Below are 19,771 nucleotides of genomic sequence, written 5' to 3' on the forward strand. Positions count from 1 at the left end.
GGTAAATTTCATAGATTGTATTAAAACTAGTTGTTTTTAAACTTGAAAATGGTAAAATATGAATATTTGCATCCTTTAGAGCAAGCATTTCTATAGATGGAAGTTTGTCTACCACCAACAGTTGCGAAAATAAAGGTTGGGGTAGGGAATTATGTAGACACAGTCAAATATCTACTTAACGAAGTCTCAGAATCCCGCGAAAAGTTTCGCTAAATGAGAAGTTCGTAAAATAGAGGATATGATAAACACGATTTAAGATGATATTGTTTTTCATTTTAAATGTACGAGTAATAATAAAATAAAATATAAAAGCAAATTTACGTTTGCCTAGTGTAGGCATTTCATCAGAGTTGCATAGATTCTTTAAAAGAAAGAAATTTGAGAAATTGCATAGATTCTTTAAAAAATAATCATTTATTTCAATTTGTTTTGGCTACCGGGAACGACATTATCATGAAGACCTCGGTCAGCATTTCATGAAATTACTATTTTCCAACTCCTTTACACCTTTTTCTCCTTCTCCAAGAGTCGGAACTTTTTTTTTGTAAGCGTTTTGTTTGAATATCTTCTATCATTCACTACACAACTAACTTCAAAAAGGATTTGCAGCATGAAACCACAAAAAGCAGGAATAAAAATAACAGGCATCTGTTGTTTAATCTCAAATTGGATTGCAAAAGAGACCTGGTTGAGGAATTTCTAGCAATAGGTTGGGTAAATGCTTTCTGATTTGAGAATCTCCTACACCCCACTTCATCCTTCGTGCAGAATAGAATGTGACAACAGATAACGAGCCCTCTGTTTTTTTTAGGACAATAGCTGTAAGCACATGTCACAGCAAATGAATAAATCATTTTAAAGTATAGAGAAAAATCATACATTCAAAAACTTCGTTACATAGAGAGTGTATTTCGCTATCTGGGGGTTTTTAGACAAGAAAATTCACACCTCCAGCAGAATTCCGCAGGAAACTTCGCTAATAGAGGAATTCGTAAAACAGAATGTTCGTTAAATAGAGGTTTGACTGTGTACTAATAATGATAAAAATAAATAATTATGAAAGAGCACTTTGAAGTGCTTAATAAGCAAAAGGATTTTTGGTATAAGAGTTCTAATTTCTAAGCCAAAATTCTTATGCAATTGAATTATTTCTAATTCCCAAGTCATGATTGTTTTATAATTAAAGTTAAGATAAGAGTTTGTACTTCGTTAAAGTTCCACAAGCCTTTAAAATTTTGATCATTGAAACAAAAGAAATTTAAATAAAACGGGCAGGAAACACTAGTAAAATTAAATAATTATCAAGTAATTAAATTAGAATGTCAAGAATTTTAAAATCTATCCTTTGAAAAGCAGTAAATCTGATTTCTTGGCTTCTAAAATGTAACTACATTTTTATGTCCTTCAGTCTTGTAATCACTTAACGTTTTGCTGCCTGTTTTCCTTCTGAAGTCTTTTCATTGTCTGCTTAATTTTCACAGCGTAAATACGTTCTACTTGGATTTTTACTTTTTCAGAAATGGGAGAATCAGATGAATATAGCAGAAAATGCTTTATCAGAACTGATGTTTGTTTTTGAAGAGTGCTGCGCTAAAGAGCTGGAAACAAGTAATAGGGTAAATTTTTTTCTATGGGAAAAAAAAAAAAAAAAAGTAAAGATTCTCATAATAAAATCCTGTAATTAATTTTCAGTTTTTGAGAACAAAAAATTGAAGCAATATTTAAGATTTTATGTTCCACTAAATCTTTATATTTCCAGAGCTGGGGTGAGATGATTTAAATATTTAGGAAATAGCTGATGCATTCTAGTATCAGTTAGTGAGCTTAATCAACCTTTGATTTTCTTCCTACTCTCTTTCTGGTTACATGTTTATAATTTGAGTCTTCGAATATATTGTTTGAATAACCATTCTCATCTTCCCAAGTAGTCTAATCTATATATTATTTACCCAAAGGGGAAAAAGAGAGCCATTTATGTATCATAAAATATGTTACGCATAATATTACGCAAAAAGGCAACTTATGCCACCTGGATATACGAGTACATTTCATTATACTTAGGTTTACCGGAAACTTGACAAAATTCCGAAGACTATAACATCTGAACTTTTTTGACGCTGTTTCTCACTCTGTATATAGCACGCAGTTTCTTGCGATGCCTTCTGAGCTTAAGGGCCTGTTCTGTTTACAAAGCAGTAGTTTTTATAAGTTACCATGTTTACTAGTGCAATTATTAATGCTTGTAAATATTAAAATATCAGCAATAATTCACCTTTTTATACACAAATCGCTGGATTTCTTACGTTTGTATGTGAAGGCATGATCGAAGCCCAAGAGCATCAGATTCCTAATTAGAAATTCCATTGTTCTATAATTTCCAACATTTTTAGACACATCGAGTTTATTCAAATATAAAAATTGACCGGATGTCCTTTTAAAGCTGTGGGAAATATTTAGATCTTTCCCTTATGAGCGAAAAGTGACTGGTTATATGTAAGACTTCTGATTACAGAATGAATGTGAATCTAGACATTATGAAAGTTGGTTATTAAAATGGTATATAAAGTTGGTTATATAAGTATTCTTGTCCTCTACAAAATTCGCATACAAGTCAGTTTTCCGTGAAAAGTCTGTCTCGCATGAAACAGCGAAGCATCCCAAATAAGGCAGACAGTAGAGAATAGAATGCTTTATCGAAATAGGTTATCCACTTAACCATAGACACTTTAGTCACTCTGCAGCAATGACTTTTTCGATTAGGATCTCAACTACTTTCAATTAGGATTATATTACTTCCTTTGTGAATATAAAATAATGATAATATAATATTATCATTATTTTAAAAATTCGAATATTTAAATAATTGCATGTGTGATGTATGCACATTCATTAATGAAATTTCAACGATCAGTTAGTGTAAATAGAACAGTGTTACAGTTGATTACTAAAGTAAATTAAAGTTAGATTTCATGAAAGCATATGTTCCTGCTGGCATCAACCCTTTATTGGGAACGAAATTGAAAAATATTTTGGAATCGTGAAAATTTACCTCCAAGAACTCGGTACTGAATATGAAAACGAGTTCTCTGAATTTTATTTTCAAATTTCTCCTCTAGAATTAAATTTTTTTTATCGAAACAATTGAAACCGGATACCGATAATTATTTTGAAAAGATGTAAATAATCGTTCAATGTAGAAGCGAAACAAAGAAATATGACTATTAATCTTGGGAATTAAGATTATTATTCAAATTTAAGAATTACAATATCTTTTTCTCTAAGATCTCTTCTTGAACCAGTGTTATTAAAATAGTTAACGGTTACGAAATTTTTTTCAGGCACAAGCTGCGTTTGAAGAGCTCGCAGATGTTGCCAAAGATGTTTCGGATAAATTAGTATCGTAAGTTCCCCTTTTAATTTAACTTTAGAAAGCTCATAATTTTTAAGACTGTTTCCAATTATTCTTACTCATTTCAGATACTCTGATAATTCAATTAATACCACGGATGTCCTCCAAGAAGAAATATCTTTGCCGGTATCAGATTCATCATTTGAGAATGTACAAAGCATGGTAATTTAGTCCTAATGCATAAAGTTTCAAATATTTAAGCTGTTTACTCTACTACCTAATTTTGTACTTTTTAAAGCAGTCTTATTGTGTATTTCTTCCGTTCTTGAACAATTCGAAGGAAATTAACATTATACAATATTAGCTATATTTGTGTGTAATCAAAGTTTGATAAATTTAGGCTTTGAGTAAAAGTTCTGCAAGGGATAAGTATTCATCTTGCCATAATTCTGCACTTTTTAAAAGCAAGTAAAAATAATTTCAAAAATTCTTATTTTTTTAAAGAAAGAAAACTGAGGATTATTCCTAGTCTTATTGAAAAAGACTGTTTCTCATTCTGTAACATCTCTGAATGTTACAAAAATTTTCCAAGAAAAATCTGATTGACGGTTATAAAAGCAGTAAATATTAAACTGAGCAAATTTACAAGCGGTTGTTTAGCTCATGAGACCCGATATAAGAAAAGATGAACTTTACACCTATATTATAAAACAGCACATCTTAAAATATTTAAAGATTTGAAATTCCACTTTTAATAATATAAATGATTAACGACTAAAATAAGACTGCCTAATTTTTAGAAACTCTTCTGCTCATCAAAAATTTTAATGAAATCGAAAATGTTAATTTACGTTCAAAAAAGTCAAAGTCGAAATTTAATTTCTTCAGTTTAAGTACTTTTCCAGCTTAAGTTTGGTTCAGTTACTTCAAGCTTTAATTAATTAGTGGGTATTATCTTAGTTCAAGCTTTCTCCATAACTGTCTTAATTTTTTTTTTACAAATAACCGATTGTTTTATTAGATTCAGCTTATTTGAGAATAAATTATTTATTTATCAAGATAAATTTACTTTGAGTAAAGTTCAAATGATAATTTTTTGTATAGTACTTGACAATGATTTGCCGCAATTTCCAGAGAGAAAATATAAATGATGTGATCGCAAAGTACAACCGTTTGGCACCTGAATTTAGCAAATGCGGGGACTTGCAGGTAAGAGTTAAACGGAAAATACTTTTTCAGTTGCATTATTTAATTTAATCATTGCCATTTTATTCAACAGCATAAGTGTATTTTAAAGTGTACTGAGAAATTTATGTGCAACATTCGATGGGATTGAAAACTATTTAAAGTGTTCACACAAAATATTGTTGCCAACAACAGGTTCGTGGCTGTCTCTTTAATCGAGCTGGATGAGCAATAAGAAGGTGTATTTTAAAAAATGACGCACAGGGAAAATAAAGAGCTGTAAATAGCTCATGGAGAACGGGGACATTAACCCTTTCCGGCACGCTACCTTTTAAAGTCTGAGTTTTCATAAAAGGTAGGCAGTCTAATTAGGCCTAGAGAAGTACACAAGTCAAATTTTGTGAAGATAGCACCTCGTATTTTAATTCTGTGGGTGTGCCCAAAGTGGCACACTGATTGAATAGAGCTTCGAAAAGAGTGCTGAAACGATCATTGTTGTCAATGAACTGCCCAATGAGATGCCGAGAAACAAGGAATACAGACTCTCAGTTGTCCTAGATTATCAGTGAGCCCGGTATGGGCACACCTAGGGTTCGCTGTTTGATTTTAGGTAAGATTTCAAGGTAAACATTTAAAACTAATATAGAATAAGGAGATTAGCATATAGCCAAAAAAATAACATAGAAATTTCTTTTCAAACAATTCCTTTTATACACTAAAAAAAAAATCTGGAAGATTTCTTTGAAAAAATGAGGGTCTTAAAAAACTAAACATGGCTAAAATATATGGACTGGTTTGTATTGAGCTGCCATCTACTATAAATAAAGAGGGTTCAGAGTAACCTATAAATCCTTTTTCATTCAATTTTTCTGTGCGTACAGAAAAAAAATTTTAGGTGTGTCCAGACCGGACACACTATGCCGCTGCCGCAAAGGGTTAAGCAGTTCCTTCTTTGCGTACGAAAAATGGTTACTGTCGAAAACATCGCAGACGAAAACAACACAATGCGAAAACGTCGTGGTACAAAACATCGTGGAAGGAAACATCGCGTGGTCGAAAATAAAGCGGTTCAAATACTTCGCAGTTTAAAAATTTCCGTTTAACAAAAATATCTTGATAAAAAAATAAGGTACCTACAAATCATCGCATGACGATAATATCTCACACATGCTTTTTTAAAATACCATACTGACATATTATGTAACTGACTTTCATCATAACTAATAAATCGGCATCCAAAAAATTGATTGCACGCTATACATGAAAATGCTAACGACACTTTGCTAGTAATAGATTAAAAGATAACATTTACCATAACTTTAAAGTCGGGCTATTGCATTCTATACGGCGCAATGTATTTATTTGAAGATAACGTGTTGATGAGCACACATGGTAGTTTGCATAATTAATTTTAGGTAATACCGTAACATTTTAATAACCATAACATTTCATCACTATAACAGTTTTAAAGCTCAAAAGATTTTCAGTTCTTAATTACTTGACAGAAATTTGACTTAAAAAGCATTTTAACCGAAACGGTATTTTTCCCTTTTGCCGGCGCAGGCGATAAAGTCGCCAATAATGGTGCAACTGATGCCAAATGGAATATCCTCGCTGGTAACCTTTAACACCTCATTTTCAAAACAATTCGCAGTCATTTCTTATCAGATTGATTGTTTCTTTCAATACTGGCATAAATTACATAGAATTTTTACCCATATAGTTCAATTTTATGCCTTAAGGCCATTCGTGGTAATTAAGTTAATTAGGATGCAATCACACCGCTCACCCGAAAGCGAAAATATAGAAAAGGCAAAGTCAAGAGTTAAATTCATCAGTTCTAATAAGAATGCACTAGCGAAGTAAAGAACTGCGGTTTTACATAATTTCTGAGTAAGCTATTCGTATGAACTTGAATAATTCTTGAATTTAAACTTGTATTCCAAATTAGGATTTAACGTGAAATTAATGTAGATAATTACTGAGAGAATTAGATTTTTGTAGCGTAGTTTACGTGAGATGAGATCACTTGGGGTCACGTGATATGAACCGGCGAATCAAAATGGTGAACCATGATAGCGTAGTAAGTTCTTAAATTAATATCCTTTTACAAATTTATTGTCTTTATTTATTAGCTTCTTACAAAATTTAAGACGGTATTAAAATGTTTATGCCTTCAAAATAAAAAATTCTTAGAACTAACATTTGTTCACGTTTTCTATGTGTATACTGTATGTAGTCGCCAATAAAGTCTGCTTGACGAGATTTGCGCCGGCGAAACGGAAAAGTACCCATATTTCAATTGTTATCAAATTACAATGCGACATTAAATTTCCAACTTATTTTTTTTTTTTCAATGCATTCATTTTAAAGGTGCTTTCTGATCAGGCAACACATTAAAAGAAAGTTAGCACATTTATACTTTCTTCAATCAGCTGCTAATTTATATTACTTCCAAACCTTTAAATAACGTTATCAGTCAATTATTAATGTAAAATAATTATATTAAACAATAATATATAAAATTTAATTCGCAAGGAAAGTCCAGAGATTGAAAGAACCATTTTTCAGGATTAGTCTTTTCGCGATTTAAATAGTTTAGGATCTTTGGTTGGGCTTCCATTAAATTGTCACAGGACTAAGATTCGATGATTTCCAATGAATGCCCACGAACCTGGCAGCGGAACAGTTGCCGGCTTGACCTGCTCAGCAGCCTGTGTACAAAGAAGGGAGAATGATCCATTCACTTTGGCCGTCCAGACCCGACTTTTAAATCCCATTCGAAAATTCAGTGTTTGTCGGACTTTCCAAAATGACTGATTACACGTCCATGTAAGCCAATTATACACCTTCACCGACATCCAAAATGCGGATTAAACCAGATTTCATCATGCTCCGACAGACTGACAAAAAGTAGACAGATGAAAAGAGAGCGTATGCTTTCTTAGTAGACTGAGGCAACGTAACCCAGCAACTCCAAGAAAAGTTGTTGTGTAACTTAACGCCTTCAGTCAGGAAGCGGGCACCCTGAGTCAACGTTATCTCGAAACCTTATATTAAAGAACCTTGTCTCGAAACATAAGGCATAAGCACGAGCGCCTAATTAGCATGGACCTCGTAAGAAACAGACTAACTTTGGGACCACTCGGGGGATTTTAGTAGGAGTTTGCCTATTGCTCCTGTTATAACTTTCATATCATAGGGATTGTTTTATAGATAAAATCTCAACCAATAAAGTGAAATGCAACTTTTTTCACTCAGCTATCATTCCAATAGAAACGCAGCATGATTTGGTAGATTTTTAAACTATAAGCAACTGAAAATTTCACTTTTTCCAAGAATTTTAAAAAGCTCTTCAAATTGCAGACAGGTTTCCTGACGAAGAGAAACTTTCATTATTGTTATTTTAAGGAAATTCATATTAATTATACTGAAAATACCGCAATATTGGAAGCTTTAAGAAATGTAGATTGTCTTATATTTCTTTCCCTAAATGATTATATTAATGATAACGAATCTGAGGAAAACTAATTACATTTAGTTTAAAATAATTTTATTGTTATTATTTTATTCAAAACATTGTTTAATAATTCAAAAAACTACAGTAAATGAAAGTTTTAAAAATATAGAATATGTTATACTTTTTCTCCTAAAAATTTCTTAATTTTGTCAAACCTGAGGAAAACTATCTCAATTAAATGATAAAATTAGTTTAGAGCTTCATTCTGATTTTTGTAGACCAATACCTTTCCAGTATATAAATGTTTAGAGATCAGAATATTTTATGCAACAGCATATTATTACGAATCGAAGGGGAAATGACAATTTAGAAGATCAAATTTAATTTTATTTAAAACCTAATACATTTAATTTACCTTTTGCAAATACATGAAAATTCCTTTTGCAAACATTTCAAAACAAATGTTTTACTTTGAGAAGTTACTCATTGCGTAAATTGCCTTAATTGTATGTAAGCAAATAATTGTTTATTAGTTATGTCTTAAAAATTAAGCCTTGTGTTATACAACTCGTGTAATACTTCTGGGGTAGTGGAATGCCGGGGAAGAAATCAAATTAAATCAATTTGTTGAAATGGATCACCTGGGGAATCAAAAAACAGCATTTTGAAATTCTAAAAAAATTTTTCACTTTGCTGCATCACTAAATATCTTAATAATATATGTACTTTATTTTTTATTTGCAATGTATTAGCATTAATTTGTATCACTCTGTCTATCAAGAACTCAGTATCAAAAAGATAAATGGCTATCTTTTTAATACTGAGTTCAGTGTTTACAGACCTTTCTTCCAAGCTGTAGAATTTATTGTATAATATTGCATGGATGGGCATGCACGGAAAAAAAAGTTTTTGCTGCACTTAACACCGATAATCCAACGAAAATTAAACTCAGTTAATTTCTATCAATTACTATTACGTAGGCAAAATGCATCAAAACAAATTTACGAAGTCTGTAAAATTCTTACGGCAGTAATCAGTCATTTAGTGGCTGCTTTTACTTCTAATGGTATTTTGAAATTTTCTATTTATAGTGCGTTATTTCCTGACTTGGTGAACAAGTATTCTTGTACCATATGACAAGGTTTAGATATTAAGTACTTAGTTAAAAAACTATTCCAATTATACATTTAAAATGAACTTTTCTATTCTGAGATCTTAAGTGAATCTTCAGTGATGAACTCGTATTCCACTGTAAAAAAAAATCTGTAAGGTTACTAAGAAAACTCATGGAAACTGGGATGCCATGGGTTATTTGAGTAACAGCAACAGGTGTTTTCTTTGTAACTTTACAAGAGTTTTGCCTGTAATGGTTACAGATCTTTTTCTTGTAATATCACAGCATATAGTTATGTAAGTAGAACATATTTTTCTTATGTAAAATCCCAAACGATATATCTGTAATGGTTACAGATTATTTGCGTGTAATATTACATCAAATAATTATGTAAAAAGAACGTGTTTTTCTCATGTAAGATCTCAACAGATATATCTGTAACCGTTACAGGTTATTTGCTTGTATTATTACAGCACGTTATTATGTGAGTAGAAGATACTTTTCTTACGTAAAATTCCAATGGTTGTATCTGTAAAGGTTTCAGATTATTTCCTTCTAATATCTCATTAAGTAATTATATGTGTAGAATATATTTTTCATAGATGAAATACTAAAGGATATGTCTATAAAAGTAATAGATTTTTGGTCTAAAATAATGCTTATTATAATAAAATACATTGAAATGCATATAAAGCAATGATATCTGTAGGTATATATATAATTTTGATTAATAATCGATTTGAGCTTAATTTGATAATTAAGTTCAAATTGATATGCTACTCCTTATATTAAATTACATGTATATCTTTTACATAAAATAATGGAAAGTCATCTGGAATTTATATTTGGCCTGTAAAATAGAAGGGAAAAAAAAAAAAAGTATGCTTTATTTGCATGTTTTAGTGTCAATTATTAAGATATGTTCTAGAACTTTCTTTTTAGTAATTTTAGTTAAAATAGACACATGTTCCTTTAGATTTAACTTATATGAGTAAACGTGTTGCATGTTGATATGATCATATTATTACAATAAAAGACATTTTGTGAAATATTTCTATGAAGAACTCAGAACAGCTGTTCTTTATGTTTCAAAAATATTATATTCTCTCCTTCTAAAAAATGACATTTTCAGTAAATTAAAGAATTCAACATAGCAATGAACTTTATTTTGTTACTACAAGGAATTCAAAATTTTGTTCATAAGCTTGAATTACAACGTCTAACTAACCTTTTTATTCTTATCTGCACTCAGTGTTTGACAACAGTCTGCTATTGTTTGAAGTAATAGATGGCAACTGCATAACGTTTTTACCCTACCTTCAAATAATTTCCTTTGAATTAACAGATAGAAGTCTTTCATTAAAAACCTAATATCATGCTTTTTGAATAAGCATAAAACTTCACCAACTGACCTTAATTTTAAAAGCCTTGCTTCCATTAAAATTCTTGATGCTTAATACAATTATGCCTTTAACAAATTGGTTTAAAAAATTAATACTTCAGTTTAACTTAAAATTTAATGCATTTTAATTTTACCTATAATTTTTTACAAACGTGATATGTAATAAAACTTTAAGCTTAATAGTTACCATTTAGAAAGTGATAAAGTATTCTTAGTTATTATAAATTTCGAGATTTGCATACAAAATTGTGAAATATACATGTGACAACAGAAAACAAACTTTATGCTCTCTCTCTCTATATATATAACAGCATGTTAATTATGAAGTTTATTAAATTCATAATTTTATTGTGAAACATTATGAAGCAAATAATATGCTAATTAAAATACAGAAGTAAAAATAATTTATTACTTAATTCATAAACTTTACATAAAACCTTAAAAAAAGAATTAATTAAAAAATAACACAATATAACATTTCATAAAAATTCGTTTCGACTGCTTGGAAAAAATGAATGGTTTTTCCCCTTCTTTGTAAACCATGTCTCCTAAATAAAGAAAAAAACATTTCTTTTAAAATCATAATCATGCTCTTAAAAAGCTTATAAAAATTATTTTAATAGATGTTTTAAACATGTGCTCATATAACACTTTTAATCATATTTCTTTATAATATCTTAAGTAATCAGGAACAGCTTAAATACTTTAAAAAATTGCATTACAGTGAACCGTCTCATTACTACAAGCTACCTCAGTCAATCACTTTTTAAATTTAACCAGCATTCCTCATAAAATAACTAATTAGTAAACATAACTTCTCTAAGATGCCCAATATCATTAAAGATCAAAATCTTTAGGAATCACGCATAGCTAGCTTAGAGAAGGTTCATTGTACAAAACAGCCAATATGCAAATCTTTTCATAAATGAAGCCACCATAGTTATTAAATATAATATACAGTATACTTATATTCAGAATTCAGAACTTGAATAAATTTCTCGAACTGTTTTAGCATTCGAAAAATATTATATTTATTACCTTAAATTTCTAAAACAATATTACATATTGGTCCAAATGAATCACTGGGACTCGGACAACATTTTCCCCCAAGCTTTCTTTTAGCAACAGGATTCTGAAATTGTTTTAATGACTTAGGTAATGTTTGTCTCTCTTAAGGCGCTCACAAAACAAGTTACCCTAAATTTTTCGTCTGCATAGTGGTCATTTTCATCTTACTAACTGATTTGCTAGTGGATTTTGGGTGCATGGCCTATTATTTATGAAACAATAATAGTGAACAGCTTCAAGAAAATGGGGATATCTAATGCTCTTGATGCTATATTCCTACTTATTTTTACTAATTTTATCTTCCGAAAATTGAGAGGGAAAAATTAAACGAATAATTTAATTTCCAAAGGACACAGTCACAGTAGGAATATAACAAATGAAAAGTAATCATGTATAAACTACTACTATCACAATATTATTTCTTTAAAAGAAACCTCTATTTCAATAAGAATACACATAATTGCAACATCTAATAAGTTATCTCATTTCTTTATAATTTGAATTTCTCTCATTCTCATTGTTGTTCTTGCAATTCCTTAAGCCTCAGCCTTCTAAATAATTAGAGAAGATGAATATGCAGCTGATATGGCAAAATTGCACAGTGAATGGCAGTTGGTATTTCCTTTCACTATCATAGATCATTTTTTGTATTAGGCTGACATAATATTCAACAGTTAGAAGAGAAAGATTCAACGGGGCCTTTAGTGTACTAAAGTTTGCCTTTGTTAGTATGACGAAAACAATCAGTATGTCGATAAATCCATTTTAAAATCTTAGGATATTCATTTTGTAAATGCATTAAAAGGGGGAAAATTATGCAAATATTTTTAATTTTCAAAATCTGGTTCTAAAGCTGGGTGGGATGGGATATGCAACGCAATACGGTAATTCTGAAGATCATTGCTCGTGGTAGTACAAACGGAGTGGTGATTACATGCTGTAGAAGACGGCACAAATCGCAGTTCCAGATGCATTAAATGCTTTGAGGTCTAGGGAATAGCATTGGGCAATAATAAGAATGAAATTCAAGGTATAAGGAAGTAGGAATGAAGATTATTATTATCAGATACTGAAACGTTAATGTTACTAAACATTCTTATTGGGATGTAGGTTTCTTTTATATAATAATACTATGATAGTTACCAGTAGTTCATTTATGAATATTTTTGATTGGTTATGGTCTTACTGTAATCACATCCTTCAAAATTAAATTATTGCTTAATTTCCCCCTTGATTTTCATACTATAATATTAGTAAAAAGGAGGAAAAAAGTCTGCAAGTAAACATAACTCCTCTCTATATATCATTATGTCGATAAATCCATTTTAAAATCTTGGGATATTCATTTCCTAAATGCATTAAAAGGGGGATAATTATGCAAATATTTTTTTTTTTTTTTTTTTTTTTTTTTAAATTTTCGTGGGCAACTAAGCAAAACAAATGTGACTTTTTCTTCTTTCAAAAATTTGTGTTAATAAATAGGATGAGAATTAAGTTCATTTTAAAGACTTATGACACATGAAATATACATGATCAAAATAAATTAGAAAATTAAGTTCAAATAAATTTTAAGCTAAATTACGTGTTTAAGTTGCAATACTTCAGTTTGATCTATAATCCGGACCTCAAAGCTACAAACTTTCTGCGCATGTGTCGCGTTGAGGCATGCGCGTAAGACCTTTACGGCTGCAAATATGCGTGTGCGCATGCGCATAATACGTTTACACATGTGCGTTTAATGTATAACGGATGGTATAAGCTAAGCTAAAATTATGTAATTCAATTAATGTTACAGATTGCGTTGTTCCTTAATCTTCGAATTAGATCCGGCTTATTATTTTTTGAAGACTGTTAGAGCAATTTTATAAAAGTAAGCTTGAACTTTCAATTATGTCAAATAGAATTTCCGATATATATTTACTAATATGTAAAGGATCTACAAAGCGAAAGTATGTTTCGAACTCCATTAAACAAAAAGTGGAATTGCTGCAAAAAAATGGATAAAGGCATAATCCTTTGTTTATCTAACCATTCAGAAATCTGCTGTTTATCAATTTCGCGCTACTGTGCGGCGGCGGGGGGGGGGACGCGCAATGTATTGGATGTTCATCTGTCAGCAATCCTTATCTTCAGGGCAGATGTTTTTATTTTATTTGGCTTATAATTCCTTACTAAATGTAGTATTTCATCTCGATGTACTCCGTCTTGTTTATGATTTAAATCAAATTCCTCGTCAATATAATTCGCTTCCGATAGTGAAGAAAGTGATACAGAGGTTATTGAAAACGAAAAAATTTCGATTGACAAATTAGTCAGTATTCTCGACACAGCAATTATAGGACTTCAACAGCGGAACTTTGTAACTGAAGAAGAAATTATGGCTGTTTATAGAATTAAAGAGAAAGTATTATCACATAAAACAAAGCAACTTAAACAACTTACATTGAAAGAAATGTTTAATAAAGTAAACAAATAAATATTAAGCTTTTTTTTTTTTCTTTTTCTTTTCTTTTCTTTTCTTTTTTCTTTTTTTTTTTTTTTTTTTTTTTTTTTTGTAAATTTTGATACCCTTTAGATCATAATTGTTCTTTATTTCATAAATTACGGTTTCATATTTTTAATTTTAAAATTTCTGCATGCCATCTTACCAGATTTAAACTGATGATCTGTAATCCGGAAAAATTGATAATCCGGAATCGCCGAAGTCCGACGAATCCGGATTAACGACTTTTGACTGTACTAACAAAACCAAACATCATATTCCCATTCTGCACAGTATAAAAATTCTTCTGCAAAACTGCAAAAATTACCAACACTTTGGCTTATTTGATAACTTTCAAATTCACTCCTTTGTTTGCATTTAGAATTTATAACTTTAGTTTTCCACAGAAATTTGTTTTTGATTTTAAAAAATTTCACTGGCATAATTTCATTCACTTCAGCATATATTAATAGATGCAGAAGGTTTTTGTACCTTACATAATTTTAAATCTTATGTAACCTAACGTAATTAATAACAAAATCAAAACGTAGATTAGAAACTGCATAAAATTTAATAAATAATTTCTACTAGTGTCACACGAAATGCTATGAAATTAATCAATAAAATGAGATAAAATATATAGAATTAATATTGCACATGTGTGAAGCTGGAAGTTTTATGTTAAATACTTTTTTTTAATTAAGTATTTTTAAAAATGACCCCTTAGAGCATGGGACCTTTCGTAATTAGAACTTGCAAATCCACTTCGCTAGTCTTTCATAACATTGCTTTTCTTTTATTAACAAGAAATATTGCATTCAGTTATTTAATTTAAGATTTCCAAAAATAATGCTACTGAAAGGAATGAAATAGTTGACTTAAAATTTGACTTAAAATAATATTTAAAAAAAAATAAATCTTCATATATACGTCTAACAATCAGACCTTATTAATTTTCTTTTGTTTGAACAATATCTGAATTCTGCATTAGTTTGGACTAGTAAATCATTGGACAATTAAATACCAAGCTATAAGAGAACTAATGTAGTTTACAAATGCACTGAATTTTATTTCCTGCATTAACTTTCAAAGAAAGTAAAATTTTCTGCATATTTGCATCATTTGGATTGATAGAATATGGCAAAGCATGCAAAGGCTATCAGTCTAAAGGGAAGTATATATTCATGGACGGCTTTGTAAGGAAAAGTAACTGGCATTGCCATTTATTCATGTGTGAGTATATATATATATTTACAGTTGTTAATCCTAAAATCAATGCTTCATTAAAAATTTATTATTATTTTATTTTTAATACTAACATATAGATACAGAATTGTGTTAAATTCCAATACACAATTATAATTTATTTAAAAACTTATTTTATGATTTATATATTATATTACATGAATAAGAGAAACATTTGTCAAGAAATATATTAAACTTGTATTAGCAGATTCATGATATCCTAGTAACAAGACTATCATACTTCAAAACTGTATTAAAATTGGGCAAAATAAAATCAACATAAATTCTACATTAAATGTTTAAAAACTTGTAAGTATGCAATGGTAGTTATATATACAATATAATAAATTTTGTAACTTATAAAATATTAATGGAATATTTTTGGAAATAATGTACAAAATTTTAGTTTTCTTTTATAACTAGTTTAACGAATTTTTAGAAAAATATTTTAGGTCATTTCCATCTTTTCCCTGTTGATATTGGTATATTAAAATATATGGAATAATTAAGTTGCATCTAGTTAGTAAACCAAAACATTACGAAAAGTATGATGCGACATATTTTTAATCAATATAATTACTTCATTTTGGAATTATAACATATTCGTAAGAAATTAATACCATTGAAAAAATAATATTATTACACTAAAGAATAAACGAGATTCTCGACCGCATTGTTCAAGTTTTTGTAATTTTACTTCATAACACACTCGTATATAAACATATTAGACTGAATTATAAACCGAGTATAATTAATTAGGTAATCCTAGAAAAAGAATAAACTAAACCTAGTAAGCAAAAAAAATATATACATTACATTCAGAATTCTAAATGTTTACATAAACGTTTCTCGCAAGGCCTGCCGGGAAAAAGATGTCAAACGTTCTTTGGTCAGACGATTGCAAACGAACGCTAACATGATTAATTTTGTTTTCAACAACCACATTACCGTTTCAATTAAATACCACAACAGTGATTAAATTTTGGAATAATTAGTTATAAATAATAATACGGGCAATTTAAGGCGTAATTTATCGGATGCGCAATGACAAAATACTACTATTAGATCTGCATTTGGAATAAATATTCTGCATTCTTTCAACTCATTACGAACGCTGATATTAATTAATCGCAAAGCTTAAACGTTTAAATACTTACTCACTACATATAACACTGCAAAGTGCATGAGAATAATCTGCATAAAATGAACAAAAAATATTTCAAACGTAATTGTAAACATTTTCTTACTTACCTGCGCTATACAACCAACATGCATTCAGCCATGTTTTTTTCTGCAACTAGCTTTCAAACACTTTTCTTCTGATTGGCTGATTTCCAGTCAGTCACGTGATTCTTCCGCGTGGCTACTGAAACATTATCTGTAATGTTACAGGCAAATTAGCTGTACCAGCCACAGTTTGCTTTCAACCTGTTACCATTACAGGAAATTCTTGTGTAACTTTTTGATTTCTGTAACTTTACAAAACTTTTGCCTGTAAAGAGCGAACTTTTTTTTACAGTGTCGGTTCAACACATTTTATCCCATTAGCAGATTAAACATGAGCTAAAAATCCCCTTGAAGTTTAAAAATTTCCCAAAATTTTACAAATTTCCTACATGTGCACCAAAATTTCCGCTCACCTTCTGTCTGGATGAACTCAGCGATGCAAATTTTTTATAAATTCTCCCAGTCTTTTCAGTGTGAGGCTAATAAATTCTTTTCCGCAGTACTAAACTTATTTTAAAAACAAAATTTTATGTGCTGTACATTATGTCTCATATTCAGACTCTCTAAGCAATCCTTCATGAAATGGGAATAAATGGGAGTCCCCGGTAATTTTTGCAGTTCCCTGAATTCATTCAGCGATTACTAGGGATATTCACAGAGGAGAAAACTTCAGAAAAATTCATGTGTATTTGTGTTAAAATATGTGCTCATGTGTGTGTGTTTGCATTCATGTGTTAAGTACCTTAAGAAATACCATTCTGTAACGCCTTTAACCCACGTTTACAATTCTGGAAAAAGGACTAAAAATCTTAACCCTGGCATTGAAGTCTTCCCTAGATTAGTTTAATTCTAAGAAAAGATTTAGGTATTCACAGAGATTGTTTCTGAGTGATTTTAACCTCTATCTTGTTTTGAATAATTATTCTTAAAAGTTACTTAGTGTTTTATCCGCATTCCTGTGTAACAAAGAATGAATAGTTGTATGTTTACATTCTTTTTTAAATGTGCTTTTCTTCTCAACACATGGGTTAACTTTGATAGTACCTATTGTAATATATTATAAATCTTTTTAAACAGTAACTCTAAAGTAACTGCGCAAGTACTTAGTAGTATTACGATAAAGCTCGTGTGATTTACACACTAACTGCTGCAAGGGAACTGAACTTCTGAATTAATTTTTTTAATGGAGCACTTTTAGAGTGCTTATGATTTTGATTCTTATGTGATGAAAATGTTACATTTATGTCAAAATTGTTATATTATGCTCGCATTATATAAAAACTGCCAAAATAAGTAATTAATGGGTTTATTTTAAATTTATCGACTTTTTTTACATGAAGAATATAGATGAATTCTGCAAAGAAATGGAGAAAAAACTTTTAGATAGTGAAAATGAAGCACATGAGCAATTAGAAGTAACTGCATGCATTAAGGTGAGCTTACTTTCTAATTTAACATATGCTGGTATGTAGATAGTACATTTTTTACACAGATTATTTTAAACGTATAAAAATTTCAATGTTTTTATTAAACTTGAAGGGTTTGAAGTATTACATCTCTGGTGTATAAGTTAGTTAAAAAGTACAGGAACTCTGTGGGCCGATGTTCTTAATATGCTCTACAGAATAAAGGCAATTACTTTTTATTATTTTCTGTGTAAAATAGTTGAAAATATTTTACGTAATTATTCCCTGCTGCCTAGCAATCAATTAGTCATCTGATAATCTTCTACATTCGTTCTGTAAAAGGTCGAGAGGTATCTGAAAACTACATTGCTTGTTAATTGCATGCTCATTTGTTGCTCATTGCATATACTTTGTTTTCCTTCAGGATTATTCTGTGACGTAAAAGTGCTGTACAGACATTTGTTTTAAACATTTGAATTGACTTTTCATTCACGTATTCCACATTAATTCCATTTTACCTTTCTGTTATACATACAGTTTTAATAATATAAAGCATGGTTTTACAAAATAAATCCTAACTCAAGACTTGAATTTTACTGGTGGACGTTGTTCTGTGAGTAGCCAAAGAAGAAACTGCCTCAGATGAAATAATTGTGGATATTTGGTGTATTTGAAACATTATTTGTTAATTACACAATGAAACGAAATGCTTATAAAAATACTTTAATTCATCTAATTTATAAAATTAATAAAAATTACCATATATAATTAAAATTAAAGATATAATAAATACGAAATATCTATATTGCTTTTAAATCTCACCATTTAAAATTATTATTTTTACCTTGAAAATTAAACATTTTTTGCCATTTGAAATAAAAACACCGCTACGAAGGAAAATATACCAGGCTGTATAAGTAATGATCGACTTTAGAGCGTAAAGTGAAGCTTGAAAAGTAAAAGATTAAGCTACAGACATTTGAAATGTCAAAATTAAGCACATGCAGATAGTAAAACGGGACCATTCAATCAAATGATTTTGATTCAAGATCAGATTTTTGGAGTTGAACTAATTTATACTAAATTTTTTAAACATAATAAATTATTCCAGTAAAATTCTTTTTTATTTGGAACGTTATTTATTGCCCATTTTTATTCCAGTTTAATTCTAGTTTTAAAACTTAGCAAATTTAAAATGCATACGTTATTCGAATACCTAACAACGACTGCATATTTAGTGGGAGAAGGATAGTAGTTATTTGAAAAAACAATTTTGTTTGCAGATCTACTAAAAAGTTAAATTAATCACAAATCTGAAATACTTAACTTACCATTAAATGTTTCCTATCTGTGTGACACAATGAATTTATATAAACGCTTTGAAAGCTTTAACGCATTTATTCATAATTTATCCTTAACCTCAACAACCAATTTATGTGGACATTATTTTTTGTGCCCTTTCATCAAATAATTGAAACTTTCGGTGAGTATTCAGTCACTACCTACAAATAATATCTACTTTATCACTGTTGAAAGACTAAAGAAACAGCCGAACAAAATTTCAGAAAAGAGCCGATGAACAAAATAAACTTGGTAATCTACTATGTAAGTTAACGCAATAGCTTCTTTAATATACAGTGCATGACAATAAAGTTCGAGAATGATGCAAGATGCACACAGGCGGTCGTGAATGAACGATGACGTGCGGAAAACTTACTCCATAACGTTTTTGAACATGTCTGAGAGCGATGCAGTGATAGGCATTATGGATTTCTGCTAGTAATACGTGCAAAGGCTTATCAGTAGTGCAAAATGGAGTAGCCCATTATTTTA

The 19,771-nt window shown here is 29.9% G+C and overlaps 1 protein-coding gene and 1 long non-coding RNA gene across 4 annotated transcripts in view; one reads left to right on the forward strand and one right to left on the reverse strand.

Moving 5' to 3' along the window:
• The window catches only part of LOC118196141 (kinesin-like protein KIF11), a 135,716-nt gene that overhangs the window by 70,924 nt on the left and 45,021 nt on the right, over window positions 1-19,771 (forward strand). Inside the window, exons 18-22 of one of the 3 annotated variants that reach the window (XM_085808097.1) lie at window positions 1,518-1,616; window positions 3,339-3,400; window positions 3,478-3,571; window positions 4,454-4,558; window positions 17,873-17,965. In XM_085808097.1, the coding sequence (XP_085664223.1) occupies window positions 1,518-1,616; window positions 3,339-3,400; window positions 3,478-3,571; window positions 4,454-4,558; window positions 17,873-17,965 (453 nt within the window). The remainder of the gene's footprint in view (window positions 1-1,517; window positions 1,617-3,338; window positions 3,401-3,477; window positions 3,572-4,453; window positions 4,559-17,872; window positions 17,966-19,771) is intronic. The other 2 variants (XM_085808098.1, XM_085808099.1) reach the window with 2 other exon arrangements.
• Window positions 10,898-16,597, reverse strand: LOC146993449 (uncharacterized). The gene is made up of 2 exons (XR_015038700.1): window positions 16,557-16,597; window positions 10,898-11,058 (listed from the first exon to the last, which is right to left on the reverse strand). It is a non-coding gene; the product is annotated as an uncharacterized LOC146993449 (long non-coding RNA).

Source organism: Stegodyphus dumicola, chromosome X1 (genome assembly GCF_044657685.1).
Source record: "Stegodyphus dumicola isolate Sdum_Otavi_A_Nest chromosome X1, ASM4465768v1".
Taxonomy (NCBI): domain Eukaryota; kingdom Metazoa; phylum Arthropoda; class Arachnida; order Araneae; family Eresidae; genus Stegodyphus; species Stegodyphus dumicola.